The 18316-nt window shown below is 51.9% G+C and overlaps 4 protein-coding genes across 5 annotated transcripts in view; 2 read left to right on the forward strand and 2 right to left on the reverse strand.

Annotated features, from left to right (window-relative positions):
* The first annotated feature begins 2055 nt into the window (after nt 1-2055).
* Nucleotides 2056-3336, forward strand: HPDL (4-hydroxyphenylpyruvate dioxygenase like). Its single transcript, XM_081085837.1, has one exon. The coding sequence runs from the start codon at nt 2087-2089 to the stop codon at nt 3200-3202; it is 1116 nt and encodes a 371-aa protein (XP_080941963.1). The 5' UTR covers nt 2056-2086; the 3' UTR covers nt 3203-3336.
* A 951-nt stretch (nt 3337-4287) lies between these two features.
* MUTYH (mutY DNA glycosylase) lies at nt 4288-12891 on the reverse strand. 2 transcript variants are annotated; one of them, XM_081085841.1, is made up of 16 exons: nt 12752-12891; nt 8733-8853; nt 8064-8254; nt 7937-7976; nt 7745-7818; nt 7567-7608; nt 7412-7483; nt 7220-7333; nt 7041-7138; nt 6815-6959; nt 6670-6733; nt 6078-6269; nt 5838-5974; nt 5603-5755; nt 5411-5452; nt 4288-4483 (listed from the first exon to the last, which is right to left on the reverse strand). In XM_081085841.1, exons 2-16 carry the CDS (start codon nt 8845-8847, stop codon nt 4352-4354), a joined length of 1611 nt encoding a protein of 536 aa, XP_080941967.1. In that variant the 5' UTR covers nt 8848-8853; nt 12752-12891; the 3' UTR covers nt 4288-4351. The 2 variants fall into 2 exon arrangements, with proteins under 2 accessions (XP_080941967.1, XP_080941966.1); XM_081085840.1 differs by lacking the exons at nt 8064-8254; nt 12752-12891 and adding an exon at nt 11592-11690.
* On the forward strand, nt 12210-16735 carry TOE1 (target of EGR1, exonuclease). The gene is made up of 8 exons (XM_081085839.1): nt 12210-13081; nt 13876-14018; nt 14106-14146; nt 14296-14392; nt 14711-14869; nt 15125-15384; nt 15570-15729; nt 15811-16735. Exons 1-8 carry the CDS (start codon nt 13036-13038, stop codon nt 16429-16431), a joined length of 1527 nt encoding a protein of 508 aa, XP_080941965.1. The 5' UTR covers nt 12210-13035; the 3' UTR covers nt 16432-16735.
* Nucleotides 16640-18316, reverse strand: part of TESK2 (testis associated actin remodelling kinase 2) — a 114822-nt gene continuing 113145 nt past the window's right edge. The window contains exon 11 of the mRNA XM_081085838.1: nt 16640-18297. Coding sequence (XP_080941964.1) covers nt 17579-18297 — 719 coding nt within the window. The 3' untranslated portion in view covers nt 16640-17578. The remainder of the gene's footprint in view (nt 18298-18316) is intronic.

Consider the following 18316-nt stretch of genomic DNA (forward strand, 5'->3'; position numbering starts at 1 on the left):
ATCTTGAGACCCTGGTCAGGACAGCCTATTCTGCCCAGCTCTCAAAGAGCCCTAGTTTCAGGGTCTCTTCCCCCAGAATGTATCACCAAAGCTGGGGCCCTCCCAGTGCCTTCCCAGTGCTCAGGCCTAGGGAATAGCCCTACTGTGCCTTTTATTCTGGGTCCTAATACAGCGGGTCTCCTTGTGATATCTCCCTCCACCCCCTAAACCGTCATAGTCAGGCCCAGTTTCAAGGGCTAAAACCTGAATCGCTTGCCGGCTGACGCGTGTACTATTTCATTTAATCACAGCAACCCTGTGAAGCACTATTTATTATGGCCATTTTTACAGATGAGAAGACTGAGGCTCAGAGAAGTTCAGCAACTTGGCCCACGTCACACAGCTGGTGAACGCTGGAGGTAGATTTCAGACCAAGGTCCGCCCGGCGTTTGGAACCCATGTCCTCAAAGGCACTGGTCTGCAGAGTAGGCCAACTGCCTTTTGCTTTTCACCACCATCGACCCGCTTCTGGGTACTGCCCTCCTGGCTGCAGACCTTTGTTTGTTTGCTTCTTTCTTTTTTAAGCCCCATCCCCTGATCATATCCTTCTCACTCTTGACAATGAAACTCAACTGTAAGTCATCACATCACAATGAATCTCTTTTTAATGCCTGGAACCAAGACATCCATCCCAAATGCTTCCCGAACCTTATGCTCCGTTGCTCCTTTGAGGATTTGGCTCACATTCCTCACTGATCTTTTGCTCATCCCATTTGCCCTTCTTGGAATACCCTTCCCAAGCCATGCAGGAGCACCAGCTGAAGTCCCGGGAGACTCCTAATTCCTCAATCCAGTTACATCACACAATTCTGGGGCTCAAGGCCAGAAACACCCCCACAAAGCTCCTCTGGCCCAACACAAAGTCAGGAAGCTACAAAGAACGAGGAGGGCTAGAGTTCTAGTCCTGTCGGGCTCAGAGGGGGAGAAAGGACACCGCTGCAGCTGTTTCTTTCAGGTCCTGAACCCTTGGTTTGTTTCTTGCTTGGGACAAGGCGGTAAAATGATGTTGGGAGAAAAACAGGGCTGAAGAAAGAGGCAGGTGGAGCTGAGAGATTGCCCAAGAGAAAGGAGATGTGTGTGGAAGCCATGTAGGTGGCCCATCTTCCTATAATATCCATTTCTCCTGACCATGTTGGGCAGGGAATGAAAATCTGTAACCTAAAACATTTTTTAAAAACTTTTATTGATTGCTTTGATTGAGAGAGAGAGGGAGAGAGAGAGAGAGAGAGATCAATTTGCTGTTCCACTTATTTATGCACTCATTGGTTGACTCTTGTATGTGCCCTAACCCAGGTATGGAACCTGCAGGCTTGGTGTATCGGGATGATGCTCAAACAAACTGAGCTACCCCGCCAGGGGTCTCACCTAAAACATTTTAAAGTTAAACGCTTTAAGTTAAATATCCTAAAATATTTTGAAAGTCTTAACAGGATATTAAGGTTAATAGCAAAATTCTCCAGAATTTTTAAGCTAAAACATGAAATTGCCAATAAAATAAAATATCCCTTGCTTGTGGGGGAGAGTTTGGGCTCCTCTCCCATCTGGGGCCGATTCCCTTTGCTCTGAGGTTGCCGGATGAGAGCCAGCGCCGGGCTACGAGTGAAGGCAGCTATGTGATCTCGGGAGGCCGGGAGGGGACGCTCAGTGCGTCCCAGAGGCTCTGGGAGGAGCGGCCGGCGTCCGCAGCACCTCCGCGTTAGCCTCGGGCGGGAGCGGAGCCTTCAGTCCCGGAGTCACGGGCTCCGCCCCTCGCCCCCGCTCCGCCCTGCACTGGCTCCACGTGGTTTTCACCACTCGCACCGGGGACCTGGGGGTCCCAAGGGATCTCCAGGTTCGGGTGGTGCGGTAGAAAGAACCTCAAGCAGCCAGGAGGGTCGGTCTGTGACTTCTCCCCGAAACGTGCAAGGAGCGCGCTCTGCGGGGAAAACAGGACTCCACCGGCTCCCGACGACAAGCTTGCGACGGAGAGTCGGAGTCCCGAACGACAGGTGAGGACGAGTGAGCGGACCGAAGGGAAGGACAGTCCGGGGTCACCAACCAGACCGCCATGGCCGCGCCCGCCCGCCGACTGTGCCATGTCGCCTTCCACGTGCCCACAGGGCAGCCTCTGGCCAGGGATCTGCAGCGCCTCTTCGGCTTCCAGCCCTGGGCGGCGCGGGAGGCCGGCGGCTGGCGGCAGCTGGCCCTGCGCAGCGGCGACGCGGTGTTTTTGGTGAATGAGGGCGCGGGGCCCCGGGAGCCGCTCTACGGCCTGGACCCGCGTCACGCGGTGCCCAGCGCCACCAACCTGTGCTTTGATGTGGCGGACGCGGGTGCAGCCGCCCGGGCGCTGGCGGCAAAGGGCAGCTGCGTGCTGGTGCCTCCTGTTCGCGTGCAGGATGCACTGGGTGCTGCCACCTACACCGTGGTCAGCTCGCCGGCAGGCAACCTCAGCCTGACGCTGCTGGAGCGCACCGGCTACCGCGGACCCTTCCTGCCCGGTTTCCGCCCTCTGTCCTCCAAAACCGGCCCCGGATGGTTCAGCCACGTGGACCACCTGACCCTGGCCTGCACCCGCGGCAGCTCCCCTACACTGATGCGCTGGTTCCACGACTGTCTAGGCTTTCACCACCTGCCACTGAGCCCAGGTGAGGATCCGGAGCTGGGCTTCGAGGTGACAGCGGGGTCTGGACAAGGGGGGCTGCGGCTCACTGCCCTGCAGACCCGGCCATGCAGTGCTGTCCCCACCCTTGTGCTGGCTGAGTCCCTCCCGGGGGCCGCCAGTGGACCGGACCAGGTGCAGCAGTTCCTGGCCCGGCACAGAGGACCCGGCCTGCAGCACGTGGGACTGTACACACCGAACATCACAGAAGCCACTGAAGGGGTGACTTTGGCGGGGGGCCGGCTCCTGATTCCCCCGAAGGCCTACTACCAGCAGCCGGGCAAGGAACGTCAGATCCGAGCTGCAGGTCATGAGCCCAACCAGCTGGCCCTGCAGGGAATTCTGCTAGACGGCGAGAAAGGCAAGTTTTTGCTTCAGGTCTTCACCAAGTCGCTCTTTGCCGAGGACACCTTCTTCCTGGAGCTGATTCAGAGGCAGGGGGCCACAGGCTTTGGCCAGGGCAACATCCGGGCCTTGTGGCAGTCCGTGGAGGAGCAAGCTGCCAGGGGTCAGGAAGCCTGAGGAGGCCAGAGCTGGCAGCCACCTGTCCTGGAGGTCTGGGGAGTTCAGCCCAGGGCCTGGTGGAATAAGGCTTCATCCCTAGGGGCCAGGTGTGGCCTCCATTTCATCAGTACCTGCCAGAAGTTGAATCTCTCACTGGGGTCCAAAGAAGTTTGTTTTTAACTATAAAACACTTTTTACAGTCTGTATCTAAATAAAGAATAAAGGAGTAGAACTCCTTTAGGAAATGGAACACAACCAATACTCTTGAAGACTTTTATGTCCTTCTCTGACCTCATTTCCCTTCACCCACTCCCAATTTTAGGATTATTAACCCCTTGCTTTTCTGTGTTGATTCACTACATATGTAATTTATCCCTAAATAAATGATTTCTTATTTGAGGTAGGAATTTAAGACAGAATAAATCTTTCTCTGTGCTTCTTTCCCTTCTCCCTCAGGAGCAGCCACAGAAGGGGGAGGGGCTAGGTCAAGGCTGAGCCAAGCCACTTGCTCTAGAGCAGTGGTTCTCAACCTTCCCAATGCCACAGCCCTTTAATACAGTTCCTCATGTTGTGGTGACCCCCAACCACAAAATTATTTTCATTGCTACTTCATAACTGTAATTTTGCTACTGTTATGAATTGTAATGTAAATATCTGATATGCAGGTTGTATTTTCATTGTTAAAAATTGAACATAATTAAAGCATAGTGATTAATCACAAAAACAATCTGTAATTATATATGTGTTTTCCGATGGTCTTAGGCGACCCCTGTGAAAGGGTTGTTCGACCCCCAAAGGGGTCGCGACCCACAGGTTGAGAACTGCTGCTCTAGAGTGATACCACTGCTACAGAACTAACCAGAGACCTGGAGTGAAGGTGTGAGTATCAGCCACTGGTAGGGACTTCCTGCCGCTGCCTTCTCCCCCTTTCCTGGGGCTGAGGAGGGCAGATCACTCTGGATAGAACATGCTCCCCTATCTGCCCAGGGCTGGCTGGGAGCTCAGCCAGAGGAAGTCAGGACCAAGCAGGACTTGTCCACTTCCTGGAACCCTCAGAGGTGAGGAGGAAGGGGGCTAGGCAGAGGATGGAAAGTCTCCAAAACGACTATAAAAATAAGTACTTTATTAAAAAACAGGATTCTCAAGAGGAGGGTGCTTCCAGATGTGTCACTGGGCCGCACTGTTGAGTCTAGGTGCATCTGTGGGGATATGGGGCCGAAAGAAACGATCCAGGACTTGCTGGCCTGGGCTGGGCTTTTTCCGGCTGGATGGAGTAGACACCTGGGATCTTTTGGAACTCTGTTTAGAAGGCATTAAGGGGGCAGTGAAGAATACTCTCCTTTCACCCCTATCCCCACTCCACTGCTCTAGCTCAGACTCTAGCCTGAATGTAAGAAAGCTTCCAACCTATCTCCAGGATCTGCCTCTTCCATCAACTCTCTAAACAGCAGTCCAAGGTAATCTTCCTCAAATATAAATCTGACTCCTCTCTCCACCTAAAATGCTTCAGTGGGCTCTGGTGTTCATGGCCCTGCCGATTGCTCCGGCTAGATGCTCAGAGTTCCTCACACACACAGACTGCATTGTGCCCATCATTACTTACACTACTTATTATTGTTTTTGTTAATCCTCACCGAGGAGGCCTTTTCCATTGATTTTTAATCCTCACCTGAGGATATTTTTTCCATTGATTTTTAGAGAGAGAGAGAGAGAGAGAAAACATTGAATGGCTGTCTTCCATGCAGGCCCGACTGGGGCGGGGATCAAACCTGTAACCCAGGTACATGCCCTTGACCAGAATCCTTCAGTGCTTGAGTCAAGATCTAACCACTGAGCACACAAACCAAGGCTACTTAAACTATTCTTGGGCCTGGAAGAACATCCTTATTGCTGATTCCCTTCCCAAACCTGGAGAAAATGATTCATTTCTAGGACCCACATTACCAGCCACTTCTTCCAAGCAGCCTTTCCCTGATCCTTTCCTCCCAGACAGACCCGAGCTCTCCACCTCATAGCCCACAAAATCTAGTACAGACATTTCACACATCTGACACTACTGTCTCTATTTTCTCTTGTTCCCTCTCCACCTAAACCCTAGGTGATTCCTCGCCCCCTGGTGAAACTCGGAGTGGACAATGTCCACCCAAATGTGCCCCTTAACTCACTGAAAACCTGTGGATTCAGGCCTCGGCAGAGAGATGGCTGGGCGAGGGCCAGGGGACTCACCTTGCAGGTCCCCGACTGTTGGCCTTCATACACGCGGAACACCTAGCCAAGAAGAGGGGGAGAGTGCAGGGCTGGCATCTTCCTCCAAAGAGCCAGAACCCTGTCCTTTTTAATTTTTATTTTTCCCGTTTATATGGTAATAGGTTCATGCAGAACATGTAGGAAGCATAACAAAGACAACAAAGATAGTGCCTTTTTCATGGCGGTGGAGACAGCTGCGGTGTGAAACTCTTCCCGAGTCAGCCAGCGAGCGCCAGGTGCGGTGACTGTCACTGGGGCCTGCCCTTCCAGGGCCAGACCATATACTTGATAGGTCAGCTTGATGTGAGAGAAGGTGTGGACTACCTGGGGGAGGACCAAGGGGCTGAAACAGGCCCGTGGATGTGGCTGAAAAGCCGTCATTTTTGGCCCCTCACTGCTCACTTACCTGCCCTAGGTGATGCAGGTGGGTGGCTGGGAGGGGCCCAGCCCAATTCTGCAGTTCCTGCAGCAGGGCCTTGCGCTGATGCCGTCCTGAGGGGTCCACAGTCACAGATGGGAACTCCCACAGTCCTGCCAGCAGACCTGAGACAGCGGTCAGCAGGTGTGAGTTAGGCCTTAGCTGTTGACTCCTCCATTCCTCCCCTTTTGCTCACACCATTGCCCTCCACTCCCAGGATCCAGGTACCTGAGTTGGGCCTCTGCACCAGCAGAATCCGGGAACCCCCAGGGGCCCTGGGCTGCTCCAGAACACAGGTGGCAGAGCACTCCTCCCTGGGGGGCTTACGGCTGGCCTTTCTGGGAAAGTTGGCCACTCCCAGCGTCTGGTCCCAGGGCTCTGTAGGAGGTGCGCACAGCTGGCACTGTCCGGTGTTGGGAGCTGGGAACAGAGATCCCAAACCCCACTCAGGCCAAGTGGGCTTAAGTGCCAGGCCCAGAGAGCAGGTCTTGGCCCAGCTGTGCAGAATCTAACAGGCTGTAGGATGAACTAGAACAGGGGTGGGCAAACTTTTTGACTCGAGGGCCACAATGGGTTCTTAAACTGGACCGGAGGGCCGGAACAAAAGCATGGATGGAGTGTTTGTGTGAACTAATATAAATTCAAAGTAAACATCATTACATAAAAGGGTACGGTCTTTTTTTTTTTTTAGTTTTATTCATTTCAAACGGGCTGGATCCGGCCCGCGGGCCGGAGTTTGCCCACGGCTGAACTAGAATGAGGCTTCCCAGGCAGCTCAGTGACAGTGCAGGGAAGGGCTGGAGCTAGAACCAGCACTCACCACACTCCTCCACGTCAGGACTGCCTGGCAGGCTCTGTGAGGATGGAAGCCGCTCCCGCTCCACCTGACAGACATAGGGACGGAAGTCACGGTGCACGGGGGACTCCCTAGGACCTCGCTGCCGCCCCTTCCCCAGATGGCTCACCCTCTGGTGTGCCCGGCACAGGCTCTGGACAGGGCACTGGCTGCAGTGTGGGTGTTGCGGGCTGCACACTATGGCTCCCAGCTCCATGGCTGCTTGGTTAAAGTCTCCGGGCCGGGCTGGGTCTACCAGCTGCTGGGCTAGGCTCCTACCAGAAATGAAGATTCCTGTGAGCCCAAGATCCTTTGGGGGCACCCTCCCAATGTCCTGCATTACCCCAATATCCTACCAGAGCTGCTGGGAGACAAAGGTGTTGCTGGGATCGGCACCAATGCCTCGGACACGGCATAGCACCCGCACTACGTTTCCATCTACCACACCGGTCACCTGGCACGGAGGAGTCCAGGAGTCAGCCTGGTCTGGGAGGAAAGTGGGCATGCACAAAATGGGGGTGGACTATGGGCTCACCTGGCCAAAGGCAATGGAAGCAATGGCTCCAGCTGTGTACCGCCCCACGCCAGGCAGGAGCCGCTGCAAGGTCTCTGCTGTGCGTGGCACATGGCCCCCGAGCTCCTCTACCACCTAATTGGGGTGGGAAAAGTTCAAGGTTAGGAGACATCTGAGGGCCTGGGGATCCCACCCTCCCTGCTATCCCCTTACCTTCCGGGCTCCCTCCTGCAGCCGCCGGCCTCGAGAGTAGTACCCCAGGCCAGCCCAGAGCTGGTTCACTTCCTGTGGGTGGGGTCAGAGGTCAGAGAAATCAGCACTCAGTCCTCTGTTGTCCTCATTTTCCCCTCCCCTAGGGTGGGTCTCACCTCCAGAGAAGCACTGGCCAGATCCTGCAGTGTTGGCCACTTCTGTAGCCAGAAGACAGGCAAAAATAGAGAGGTCAAGGGTGAGGGAGGAAAAAGAAGCCTTCTTTCCCCCCAATCCAAAGACAGGCTCTCATCTGGGGTCTAGCCCATCACCCTCCCCTTCCTTCCCTGAAGTCACCTGCATCCATCTGGTATAATAGTCGATCACCGTGGCAACCTGGGTCTGCTGCAGCATGACCTCTGAGACCCATACTGGGGAAGAGGGGTTGGCATGAGGACACTGCTGACCTGCCCTGCTCCTAGCCCATAGCCCTGACTCCAAGCTGAGGGTGTCCGGGCAGAAAGCAGCTCTGTTTTCAGATGTACTCACCAGCATATGCCCGCCTGTCCAGGTCCACCTCACCCTCTGCCTGCCAACGCAATCCCAGATGGGGAGTTAGTGTGGAGGGGGCTGGGCACTAGCCTCCCACCCTGGTCCCTGTCCCTCGCCTGCCTACCCGCCTTCTCCAGGGCAGGTCCCGCTTCTTTTGGTCATACCAGCTCAGCAGGCTCTCCCGGAAGACGGTGACCTCGGCTGTATCTCTGAATTGGTGGTACGGGGAGAGAGAGGCCTGCAATACCACCTCCTCCTGACGCCCGGCCTGGCCTGCTGGGGCCTCAGGAAACTCAGGAGTTGTCCCTGCACAGGCTGTGCACCAGGAACCTGGGACACTACAGCCTGGTTGCAGTCTGCTTCCACTTAGGGCTCCCCCCACCCCGACCCCTTGACCTGGAGTCAGTCCAGAATTATCTAGCTGTGTGTAGCCTTAGCCAAGTTTCTAGCCTTAATCTTCCCAGAGTGGCACTGCTGGCTCCTTTGTCTCTGGGTTATAATGAAAATCCAACAGTTTCAGTCAAGCATAACATACCTGTGCAGGGATTTCCCATTTACAAAATACTTTTAGGCAGATCAACTCATTGATCCTATGAAAGCCACATGAGGAAGAAACTGCACAGACTACTCTCCATGTCACTGGCAAGAAAGCAGCCGTCCAGAGCAATTATCCCCAAATCACATTGCAAAGTCAGAATTAGACCCTTCATCAGTCCCTTCAGGCTTGAACCTGCCCCCTTTCATAGCCAGTGAAACCAGCCCGTGAGTTTTTTACTAGGTCCGAGCTCCTCACCATCAGGGATAGTAGGCCTGGCCTGGCTGCTGCTGAGGGCATGTTTCTCCCTTTCCTCCCCACTGGATGTCTGCTTCCTGCGACGGCTTCCCACAGCTGCGCGTGGCTTCTTCATGACAATCTAAAACACAAAGGCCCAGCCAAAGTAGTCAGTCAAAATTAGGCTGAATCTTGGGGCCCTTTAGGGGGTGGAGCCACCTCCATCCCTACACCATTCACAGTGCCTAGCTTTTCTCAGTAACTCTCTAGACTGGCCAGTGTGCTCAGTGGTTGAACTCACTGGCTCGATTCCTGGTCAGGTCACGTGCCCAGGTTAGGTTGTGGGCTCTGTCCTCAGTAGGGGTCTACAGGAGCCAGTAGGAGGCAGCCATTCAATGGTTCTATCTCCCTCTCCCTTCGTCTCTGAAAAATCAATAAAAACATATTTTCTAAAACAAACAACGCTCTAGTTCAGCGGTTCTCAACCTGTGGGTCACGACCCCTTTAGGGGTCGACTAAGACCATCGGAAAACACATATATAATTACATATTGTTTTTGTGATTAATCACTATGCTTTAATTATGTTCAATTTGTAACAATGAAATTGGGGGTCACCACAACATGAGGACCTGTATTAAAGGGTCGCGGCATTAGGAAGGTTGAGAACCACTGCCCTAGATGCTCATGGGCTTGCTCTTGACTGGCTGTGGCCCTGAGGTATGACCAATAGGGCTGAGCTTCTCCAAATGGCCTAAGGGGGACCAGCATTAGTATAGTCCTGGAGACGTACACACAGTAAGAGGCCAGGGCTGGGCTGGGCCAAGGACCAAAAGCTTCCTGTGTGGGAGCACCTGTGTATACCTGATGCTTTTTGTGACTACGTGTGTGAACAGGGGTTCTTTAGATGTGTCTAGGACAGTGATGGCGAACCTATGACACGCGTGTCAGAGGTGACATGCAAACTCATTTTTTTGGTTGATTTTTCTTTGTTAAATGGTATTTAAATATATAAAATAAATATCAAAAATATAAGTCTTTGTTTTACTATGGTTGCAAATAACAAAACATTTCTATATGTGACACGGCACCAGAGTTAAGTTAGGGCTTTTCAAAATGCTGACACGCCGAGCTCAAAAGGTTCGCCATCACTGGTCTAAGAGCACGGGCGTGGGTAGGAGGGTTATCTGCTTAGAGATGCAGCACGTTTACAGTGAAGCAGTCTTTAACAGTCATCTAGCCCAAACCTTCATTCTGTAGAAAGGAGAAACCAAGGCTCAGAAAGGGGAAAAGATTTGCCTGAAAGCAGATGTCAAGTCGGGGTGGGGGGAGAGAGATGAGCTATTTTTATGCCTAAACTTTTGTGATCTAGAAAATCATAGCCAGCTGACCATTAGCAAAGAGAAAATGCATCCAGTTGATCTTCATTTCTCCCTTACTGTACTTGTAGCTGCCTTTTTCTAATAGTTGAATGTAGCTAACAGTAAGTGCTTACTATACACCAGACCCTAAGTGCTTTGCCAGATTTCTCAATCTTCTGATGATACCATGAAGTATGTTCTAGTATTACTTCCATTTCAGTTATGAGGAAACTGAGGCTTGTAGAGATTAAGCAACTTGTTCACTCCAACCCAAAAGGTTTGCTTCCAGAGTCTACATTCTTTTTTTTTCTTTTTTCTTTTTAAATATATTTTATTGATTTTTTACAGAGAGGAAGGGAGAGGGATAGAGAGCTAGAAACATCGATGAGAGAGAAACATCGATCAGCTGCCTCCTGCACACCCCCTACTGGGGATGTGCCCGCAACCAAGGTACATGCCCTTGACCAGGATCGAACCTGGGACCCTTCAGTCCGCAGGCCGAAGCTCTCTCCACTGAGCTAAACCGGTCAGGGCCAGAGTCTACATTCTTGCACTCTGCTATACCGCAGTCTTGTAGAGATTAAGCAACTTGTTCACTCCAACCCAAAAGGTTTGCTTCCAGAGTCTACATTCTTGCACTCTGCTATACCGCAGTCCCTGGCTTAAACTGGCTGAACCTCTGGCTTAAACTCTCTCCTCAAACTCTTGACTTTATCACCTCATTTTCATCAAAAGCGCTTGCTTCCTTCTTGAGAGAAAAAAAAAATGAATGAAATAAACTTACCTCCATCTTCACTTTCCTTCTATGAAAGAAAGGTCCCTCTTCCTAAATTGTCTGAGCTCAGGGTCCTGCTCCTCCAATCCCTTCCACAAGACCCACTTTCCTCTCCTTCATAGCCAAACTTCCTTCCATAATTCATTCTACAATCCATTCTCCATAAAGCAATATTTTTTTTCATAAAGCAACATTTTAAGACATAATAACAGCACTTTCCTACTTAAAACCTTCAACAGCTTCCCATTAATTCACTGAAAAATATTTATGGAGTGCCTACTATGTGTCAAGCAGGTTTAGGTACTTCACTAAATAAAACATCAAAGGTTCCTGCCCTCACAGGGTTTATATTCTAATGGAGGCAGACAATAAATAACGTACATAAGTAAATTATATAGGATATTAGGTGATAAATATAAGCGTAAGGAGAAAAAATAGAGCAGGTGAAGGGGATAACAAATGGGGAGGGGGTGGGATGTTGCAGCTTTAAAGAATGTGGTCCTGGTACGCCTTGCTAAAGTGTTATTTGACCAATGACTTAAAGCAGTTGAAGAAGTTAGCCACGTGGATACCTGTGGGAAAGGCATACTAACTAAGAAGAAGCTAGTGCAAAGGCCCTAAGGATGGTGCCTGGTGTGTTTGTAGAACAATAAGGAAGCCAGCGTGGTTAAAATAGAATGAGGAGGGGGTAAGGATAGGAAATAAAGTCAGAGAGCTAAAGTAGGGGGCACAGGATCACAAAATACCTTGTAGGCCACTGGAGGACTTTGGCTGTCACACCCATCGCTCTTAGAAGCTAATCCTCTTAATATAAGCCTTGTAGGCTCCAGGGCCCCGTTTACCTCATCACCTCACCTCATCACTACGCTCCAGCCAGGTTTGGCTGAAATAGATGCTTCCATCCACCAAGTGTCTGTTTACCTTGAGGCCTGACCCAATCCATTTCCTCTACTTGGACAGCTCTTCTCCTATGCTTTACCTAACATCCACTCATTCTTCAGGTCTTGACTTAAATGTCCACATCAGTCCCCCCCCCCCCACCCCAGTCCTACCCTCTTGTATTTTTCTCCATTGTTGCTCTTACACCAATTACAATTTCACTTTTTTTTTTTTTTTTTTTTGGTGGTTCTTTAATCAGCGTCCACTTCCCCAGCTTGACTGTAAAACTCCATGAGAGCAAGTACTGGGTCTGTTTTGGTGACTGCTGTATCCTCTGAGCTGAGCACAGTGCCAGGTAACTTGTATACAGTAAATACTTGTTACATTAATTCATGGGATGAAAGGATTTTCCTTTTTTTTAGAGTAGGAGAAATCCAAACAATTCTGAATAATGATGAAAAAGACTCCGTAGAAAGGTTGAAAGTGAACAAGGAACAGTGAGTAACCACGGAGAAAGCGTTGAGTCCTTGCTGGGCTGAGAGGATGGGAACGCAGCTCCAGGGAAAGCGCGGTCTCCGGTGGGCACGCCTCGCTCGCAGTAGCAGGAGTCCCGTCCGATCACCTACATCACCGGTACCTCCCAGTTGCTTACACTGTGTCCCTTCCTCTTCGTCTCTACTGCTGGGGCCTAATGCAAGTCATTCCTGTCACCTGCCTGGATTATTTCAAAAGCTTCCCTGCTACTGGATCGCTCTCTAACCCCTCTGCAGCCTCGGCTGGAGTCCTCCTCCCGCCTTTCACTTTCTGGAACGCAGTGAGTTCCATCCTCCCAGGGAACTCGCCCTTTCCCAGAATAGACACCTTTCCCCCACATCCCCCGGTCTTTGTCTAACTCCTATGGCTGCTTTAAGCTTAGCTCTGGCAGCGCCACCTCCTCTGCGGACACCCATCCCTACCCCGCGTCGCGTCCCTGAAGACAGCGCAAAGCTCACTCCCACGTCCCCGCGGCACGTACACGACGAATTACCTCCCACGTTTTCCCGTGTCCGAATACCCCACGTTCCCAGGGGGCGTGGCTCCGGCCAATCCGGGCGGCGAGCTGAACCGTGATAGCCAATAGGATCCCAGAACGCTCCGAACCCGCTCCTCGCGCGCCAGACCCCGGAGGTCTGAACGGAACTCCAGCCCCACAGTGACTTCCGGAGGCGAGAGCCTGCCCCTACCCCCGAACTCAATAGTCGCGCCAGGAGACAAAGCGGAAGTCCTGCCGTTTCTTGCCACCGACTAGTCAGGCAAGGGCCGCGCGGTGTCATGGCAGCCGACAGTGACGATGGCGCAGCTCCAGCGATCTCTGACAGTGAGTGGCTTTTCAGGGGCCGACTTAAAAGCCTGTGTGCCCTGGGGGAGGGGAAGGCCTCTGGCTAATAGTTCTAGAAACCGACGTCAAGTTTCAGAGGACTAACTTCTCCCTTTTTAACTAGCCACGAGGAGACTACAAGTCCCAGTGTGCACCGCGGCTCGGGCTGCAAAAGCCTGGAGTGTTAGGAGCACAGTTAGGATCGTTAGGGGGCATGTCGGGAAATGTAGTCTGGAACTCATTTCTCTGTTAAGTGGGGCAGGTTGGGAGTTGTGGTCCAAAGGAAGTGGGGTGTTTTGGGAAGCCAGGTGTAGGGCATTATCTCTGGGGCCTAATTATTATTGGGCTCCGGGCCATACAGGCTACTGCCACCTGTGGCTGCTAGGGCACCAAGGGAACAGTCGTATGGAGCCTGATGGGATATTAAAGGAACTCAACTGGAGCCGTGACAAATAGTTCCTGCAGGACAGGGGGAAAAGGTACCTCACAGATCATCTAGTGACTAGAATTATTCTAGTCCAAACTTCACCTTCTACAGATAGTGACGCTGAGGGAGAAGTGATTTTCCCAAAGTCTAACATAAGCCCCTGGAAGACGCAGGCTTTTTCTCCCCAAATTCAGGGCACTGTTCACTCCAAGGTCTGTGTGTAGAGCATGCTGATTCAAAGGCTTGAGGGGGAAAGCTGCCATTTCTTGCCATCATGGAAAATGCCCCCAAGCCATGGCCTACCTTGGTATCTACTCCCTGTCCCCCTGATCATTAACTTCCATTCTTCTGTTCTCCTTGCCCCCAGATAGTGTCAGCAAAAGCACAAAACCTGGGGAAGAGCTGGTAGTACAAGTTCCAGTGCTGGATGTGCAAAGTGACAACTTTAAGGAGATGTGGCCATCCCTTCTGCTGGCCATAAAGACAGCTAGCTTCGTGGCTGTAGACACGGTGAGGGTTGGGGAACTGGGAGGGCAGGTGGTTGTGAAAGGGCTGGTGTTGGGGACCTAATTTAGTTCTCCCTTTAACCACCCATAGGAACTGAGTGGGCTTGGGGATAGGAAGAGTTTGCTGAACCCGTAAGTATAATCTGTGCTCTCTTTAGTTCCAACCCTGATGAGGGGAAGTGGGGGCAAACCTTAGCCCTGGCGTGGAAGTCACCCTGGGAGGTTTGGGCCCTTCATGAGGCTAACTCCTAGCTATAGCCACCCCCAAACCCAACCCCAAGGTGCATCGAAGAACGTTATAAGGCTGTATGTCATGCTGCCAGGACCCGTTCTATCCTCTCCCTGGGCCTCGCCTGCTTCAAGCAGCAGCCAGACAAGGTATGTGCTGATTTCATTCCCTTCCCAGGTTTGTGGCTGGGGGAAAGAGGAGGGTTGAGATCCTGGGAACATTATGTGTAAGGTTTTTTTGTTGTTTTCTAAATGTTTTTTATTGATTTGAGAGAGAGAGAGTAAGGGAGAGGGAGAGATCGAAACATGAATGATGAGAATCATTGATCAGCTGTCTCATGCACACCCCCTACTGGGGATCAAGCCTGCGACCGGGGATTGAACCATGAACCTTGGTTCATGGATGCATGCTCAACTATTGAGCCACACATGTGAGGTTTTGATGTAGCAAACCCTCCTCTCGCCCAGGGTGAACACTCATACCTGACCCAGGTGTTCAATCTGACCCTGCTGTGTGTGGAAGAGTATGTCATAGAACCAAAGTCTGTGCAGTTCCTGGTACAGCATGGCTTCAACTTCAACAGGCAGTATGCCCAGGGTATCCCATACCATAAGGGCAACGACAAGGTAGGTCCCCAGCCTTGAGACTGCCTCTTCTGTGATTTCATCTTCTTCCTACCACAGGCTGGATGTGCAGGAGGATCTGCTTCTTAGGGAGTCACTAGTGACAGGGCTGGGGAAATAAGACGAATATGTGGGTGAAGAGCATTGGGTTAGGTGCGGAGGAAGAGCTTTCCAGGTGGGGGAGCTCGGGATAAATATATTGTGAAAGAGGCTCCGTATGGGACTGCCCTTCCCGATGATCCCTTTCTTTCCAACCAGGGCGATGAGAGCCAGAGCCAGTCAGTGAGGACACTGTTCCTGGAGCTAATCCGGGCCCGCCGGCCCCTGATACTGCATAATGGTCTCATAGACTTGGTGTTCCTGTACCAGAATTTCTATGCACATCTGCCCGAGAGCTTGGGAACCTTCACTGCTGACCTGTGTGAAATGTTTCCAGCTGGCATTTATGACACCAAATATGCTGCTGAGTTTCATGCCCGCTTTGTGGCCTCCTACCTAGAATATGTCTTCCGGAAATGGTAAGGGACTGGTTGAGGGGAAGTGGTGGGGCCTGGTATAAACCTATTTTGTATTTATTGAGTGCCTATCATGTGCCAGGCACTGTTTTAGTGCTGGGGATTCAGCAGTGAACAAAACAGATAAAAACCCCTATTTGCATGGAGCTTATATGCTAGTGGACCAATACCCTCTTGTGCTATTTCAGTGAGCGGGAAAATGGAAAGCAGCGGGCAGCTGGCAGCCCACACCTTATCCTGGAGTTCTGCAACTATCCTTCTAGCATGAGGGCCCATGTAGACTACCGCTGCTGTATGCCCCCTCCATCCCACCGTCCTCATTCCACCATCATCTGTGATAACTTCTCGGTGAGAACTCCCACCCACTTCATGGGGGAGGGAAGGTTCTGATACCTGGAACCCCTCTCTAAGCCTCTTTCCTGCCTCTAGGCCTATGGCTGGTGCCCCTTGGGATCACAGTGTTCTCGGTCCCATGATATTGATCTTATCATTGACACTGATGAAGCTGCCACAAAGGATAAGCGGCGACGGCGACGACGTAAGGAAAAACGACGGAGGGCTTTGTTGGGCCTGCCTGGGAAACAGAGCTCTGGGGAAGCCGAGGATGGTCCTCCCGCTAAGCAGGTCTGTGGGGATGGCGTCAAGGCTGAGGACACTGAGCAGGAGGTGGCTCAGGATGAGACTAGCAACCAGCCTGGCTCTGAGCAAGATCACAAAAATGACTTGGAGATGGGACTTAAAGCAACAAGGCTTGGAACAGCTGACATGGCTGCCTTAGAAGCACCAGGGAGTCAAGCCAGTCCTAACCCAGTGCCTGGGGATGGATTGCATCGGGCTGGTTTTGATGCCTTTATGACAGGTTATGTAATGGCCTACATGCGAGTAAGCCAAGAACCTCAGCCCTGTAGCTCTGGACCCTGGCTACCTGAATGCCACAACAAGGTATACCTGAGTGGCAAAGCTGTACCCCTCACGGTGGCCAAGAGCCAGTTCTCCCGTTCTTCCAAAGCCCACAACCAGAAGATGAAGCTGGCTTGGGGCAGCAGCTGACCTAACTCCAGCTTAGCACCCAGAGCCCAAGAAGAGAAGCTGAGGGTAGAGCAGAGGGGTCTGGTCCCTCTAGCCTATGAATGTCCTACTCCCAACTACAGAGTTGGGGAGGAGGGCTCCTGACAGAGAGACTGCTGCATTGCTCTGGACTTTCTTTACCCCAGAGGCTGAGAAACAATGGTACAAGAAAGAAGGCTGACCAGCACCTGTAGTAACCAACTTTATTTTTAAGTCTGAGAGTGTCTTGGGAAAGTTTTACCAAAAAATCAGCAGAAACAAGTTATGAAAATGTTTGACCAGCTTTATCTTTGGTTATTTCTTATTGCGGCTCTATAAAGACAGACTGTTCCCGTAGCTCCGGCCATAGCAGGGAAGGAAGAAAATCAGTCCATGTATAAACCGTTTAACCAATTGGGTGTATCACATGTTGACAAATATATGGGGCAGGCCCTAGGGCCTACAAAACCAGCCCCACTCCCAACCACAAGGTTGAAAGTCTTAGAGGGCAGAACATTAAGACTCCCTTCATAAATATGAAAATAGGTTAATGAACTGGAAAAGATCTTTGAAGAGGTTAGCTAAGAGCCATGACCACCACTCTGCCTTGTTCTCCCCTTGCATAGAAATGTAGTGACGTGGTCTGACTGTGCAGTAAGTGCAAACAGCAATTATTCAAGTGTCTTAGACATACTGGCAAGAAGCACCCCAGTCTTTAGGTCTGAGAAATAGCCATGCTTTTTCGGCCTCCTGGTCAGCTCCACGTTCCATCCAGTAGCTTATATGCCCCAGGGAAGGCAAGAGACAGACCTGGGGTGGAAGAAGAACCTGGGGTAATAGTGTGCCAGCTCAAACTAGAACTAGGAGTCCTCTGGTCTTGTCTGCAGAAATGCATTGTGGGTCAGCTGGGAGCCAGAGCTCCTTGCAGGATTTCAGAGGCTTGGAATCAGCTGTTGGCCCCAACAAGGAAGGCTTCTCACTGCTGCCTCCCCTCTCACAGTCACTGGGCACTTGGAGCCCCAAAGTTGAGCCTGACTTGGCCTAGCCTGCCTGCTCTGTGGGCTCCAGGGAAGAGTCAAGGCTGTGCACCAAGGGGGCCCCGTGGCTTCAGCTGAAGGTCCATCCCCATGGTGAGGCAGGGATTAACCCCTCAACCATCCTGCTCTCCCTGGGTTTTCAGGCCTCTGCCTGAGACAGAGAAGGAGACTGGAGCCGAATCTCTTGGCCTTTCTTCTACCTCCATCTCTTCAGAGGCACCTGCAAGGCATGGACTGGCCCCCTGAGGCCTGGGCCCAAAACCATTTTCTTCCTGGGAACTGGAGCAGTCCATGGCTTCATGGGTTGGAGCAGCTGGTAGGGCAGATGCTCGGAATGGCGGGATCTCTCTTACTTTGTACTTGAGACTACTGAGACGTGGTGGGGGCCCATCAGACAGTGATTCTTCTCGGCCTACAAATGGACAGGCCTCTTGATGCAAGAACTCTGGTGAACCAGGCAAAGAATGCCACCGGCGAGCAGGTGGGGCCAGGGGTTCCTGCCAGTCAGCCATCGGCAAAGTTCCAGGCCCTGGTGCATCCAGGTCAAATACCAGGGAAATAACAGACTTGCTGGGCAGGTCAAAGAACTTGACCTTGCCACCCTTGAGGTCCTGGCGAGCACTGAAAGGGTTGATTTTGGGGGTGCTGGCAGCACCACCTCGTGGCTGGTAGTAGGGGTCCAAGACATTCACTGTATGTGGGGGCTTATGGGAGAAGATGTCTGACTGGCTTCGAGACAGCCAGATAGTACGTCTTGGGCGTGGGGACTTGGGAGGGATCTTCTCATCTAGTGAGCTCAGTCGCTTCATTCCAGGTCCTTTCTCCAGGAATCCTGAAGGACAGTACATCAA

Source organism: Myotis nattereri (assembly GCF_964212035.1).
Source record: "Myotis nattereri genome assembly, chromosome: 3".
NCBI classification, from domain to species: Eukaryota; Metazoa; Chordata; class Mammalia; order Chiroptera; family Vespertilionidae; genus Myotis; species Myotis nattereri.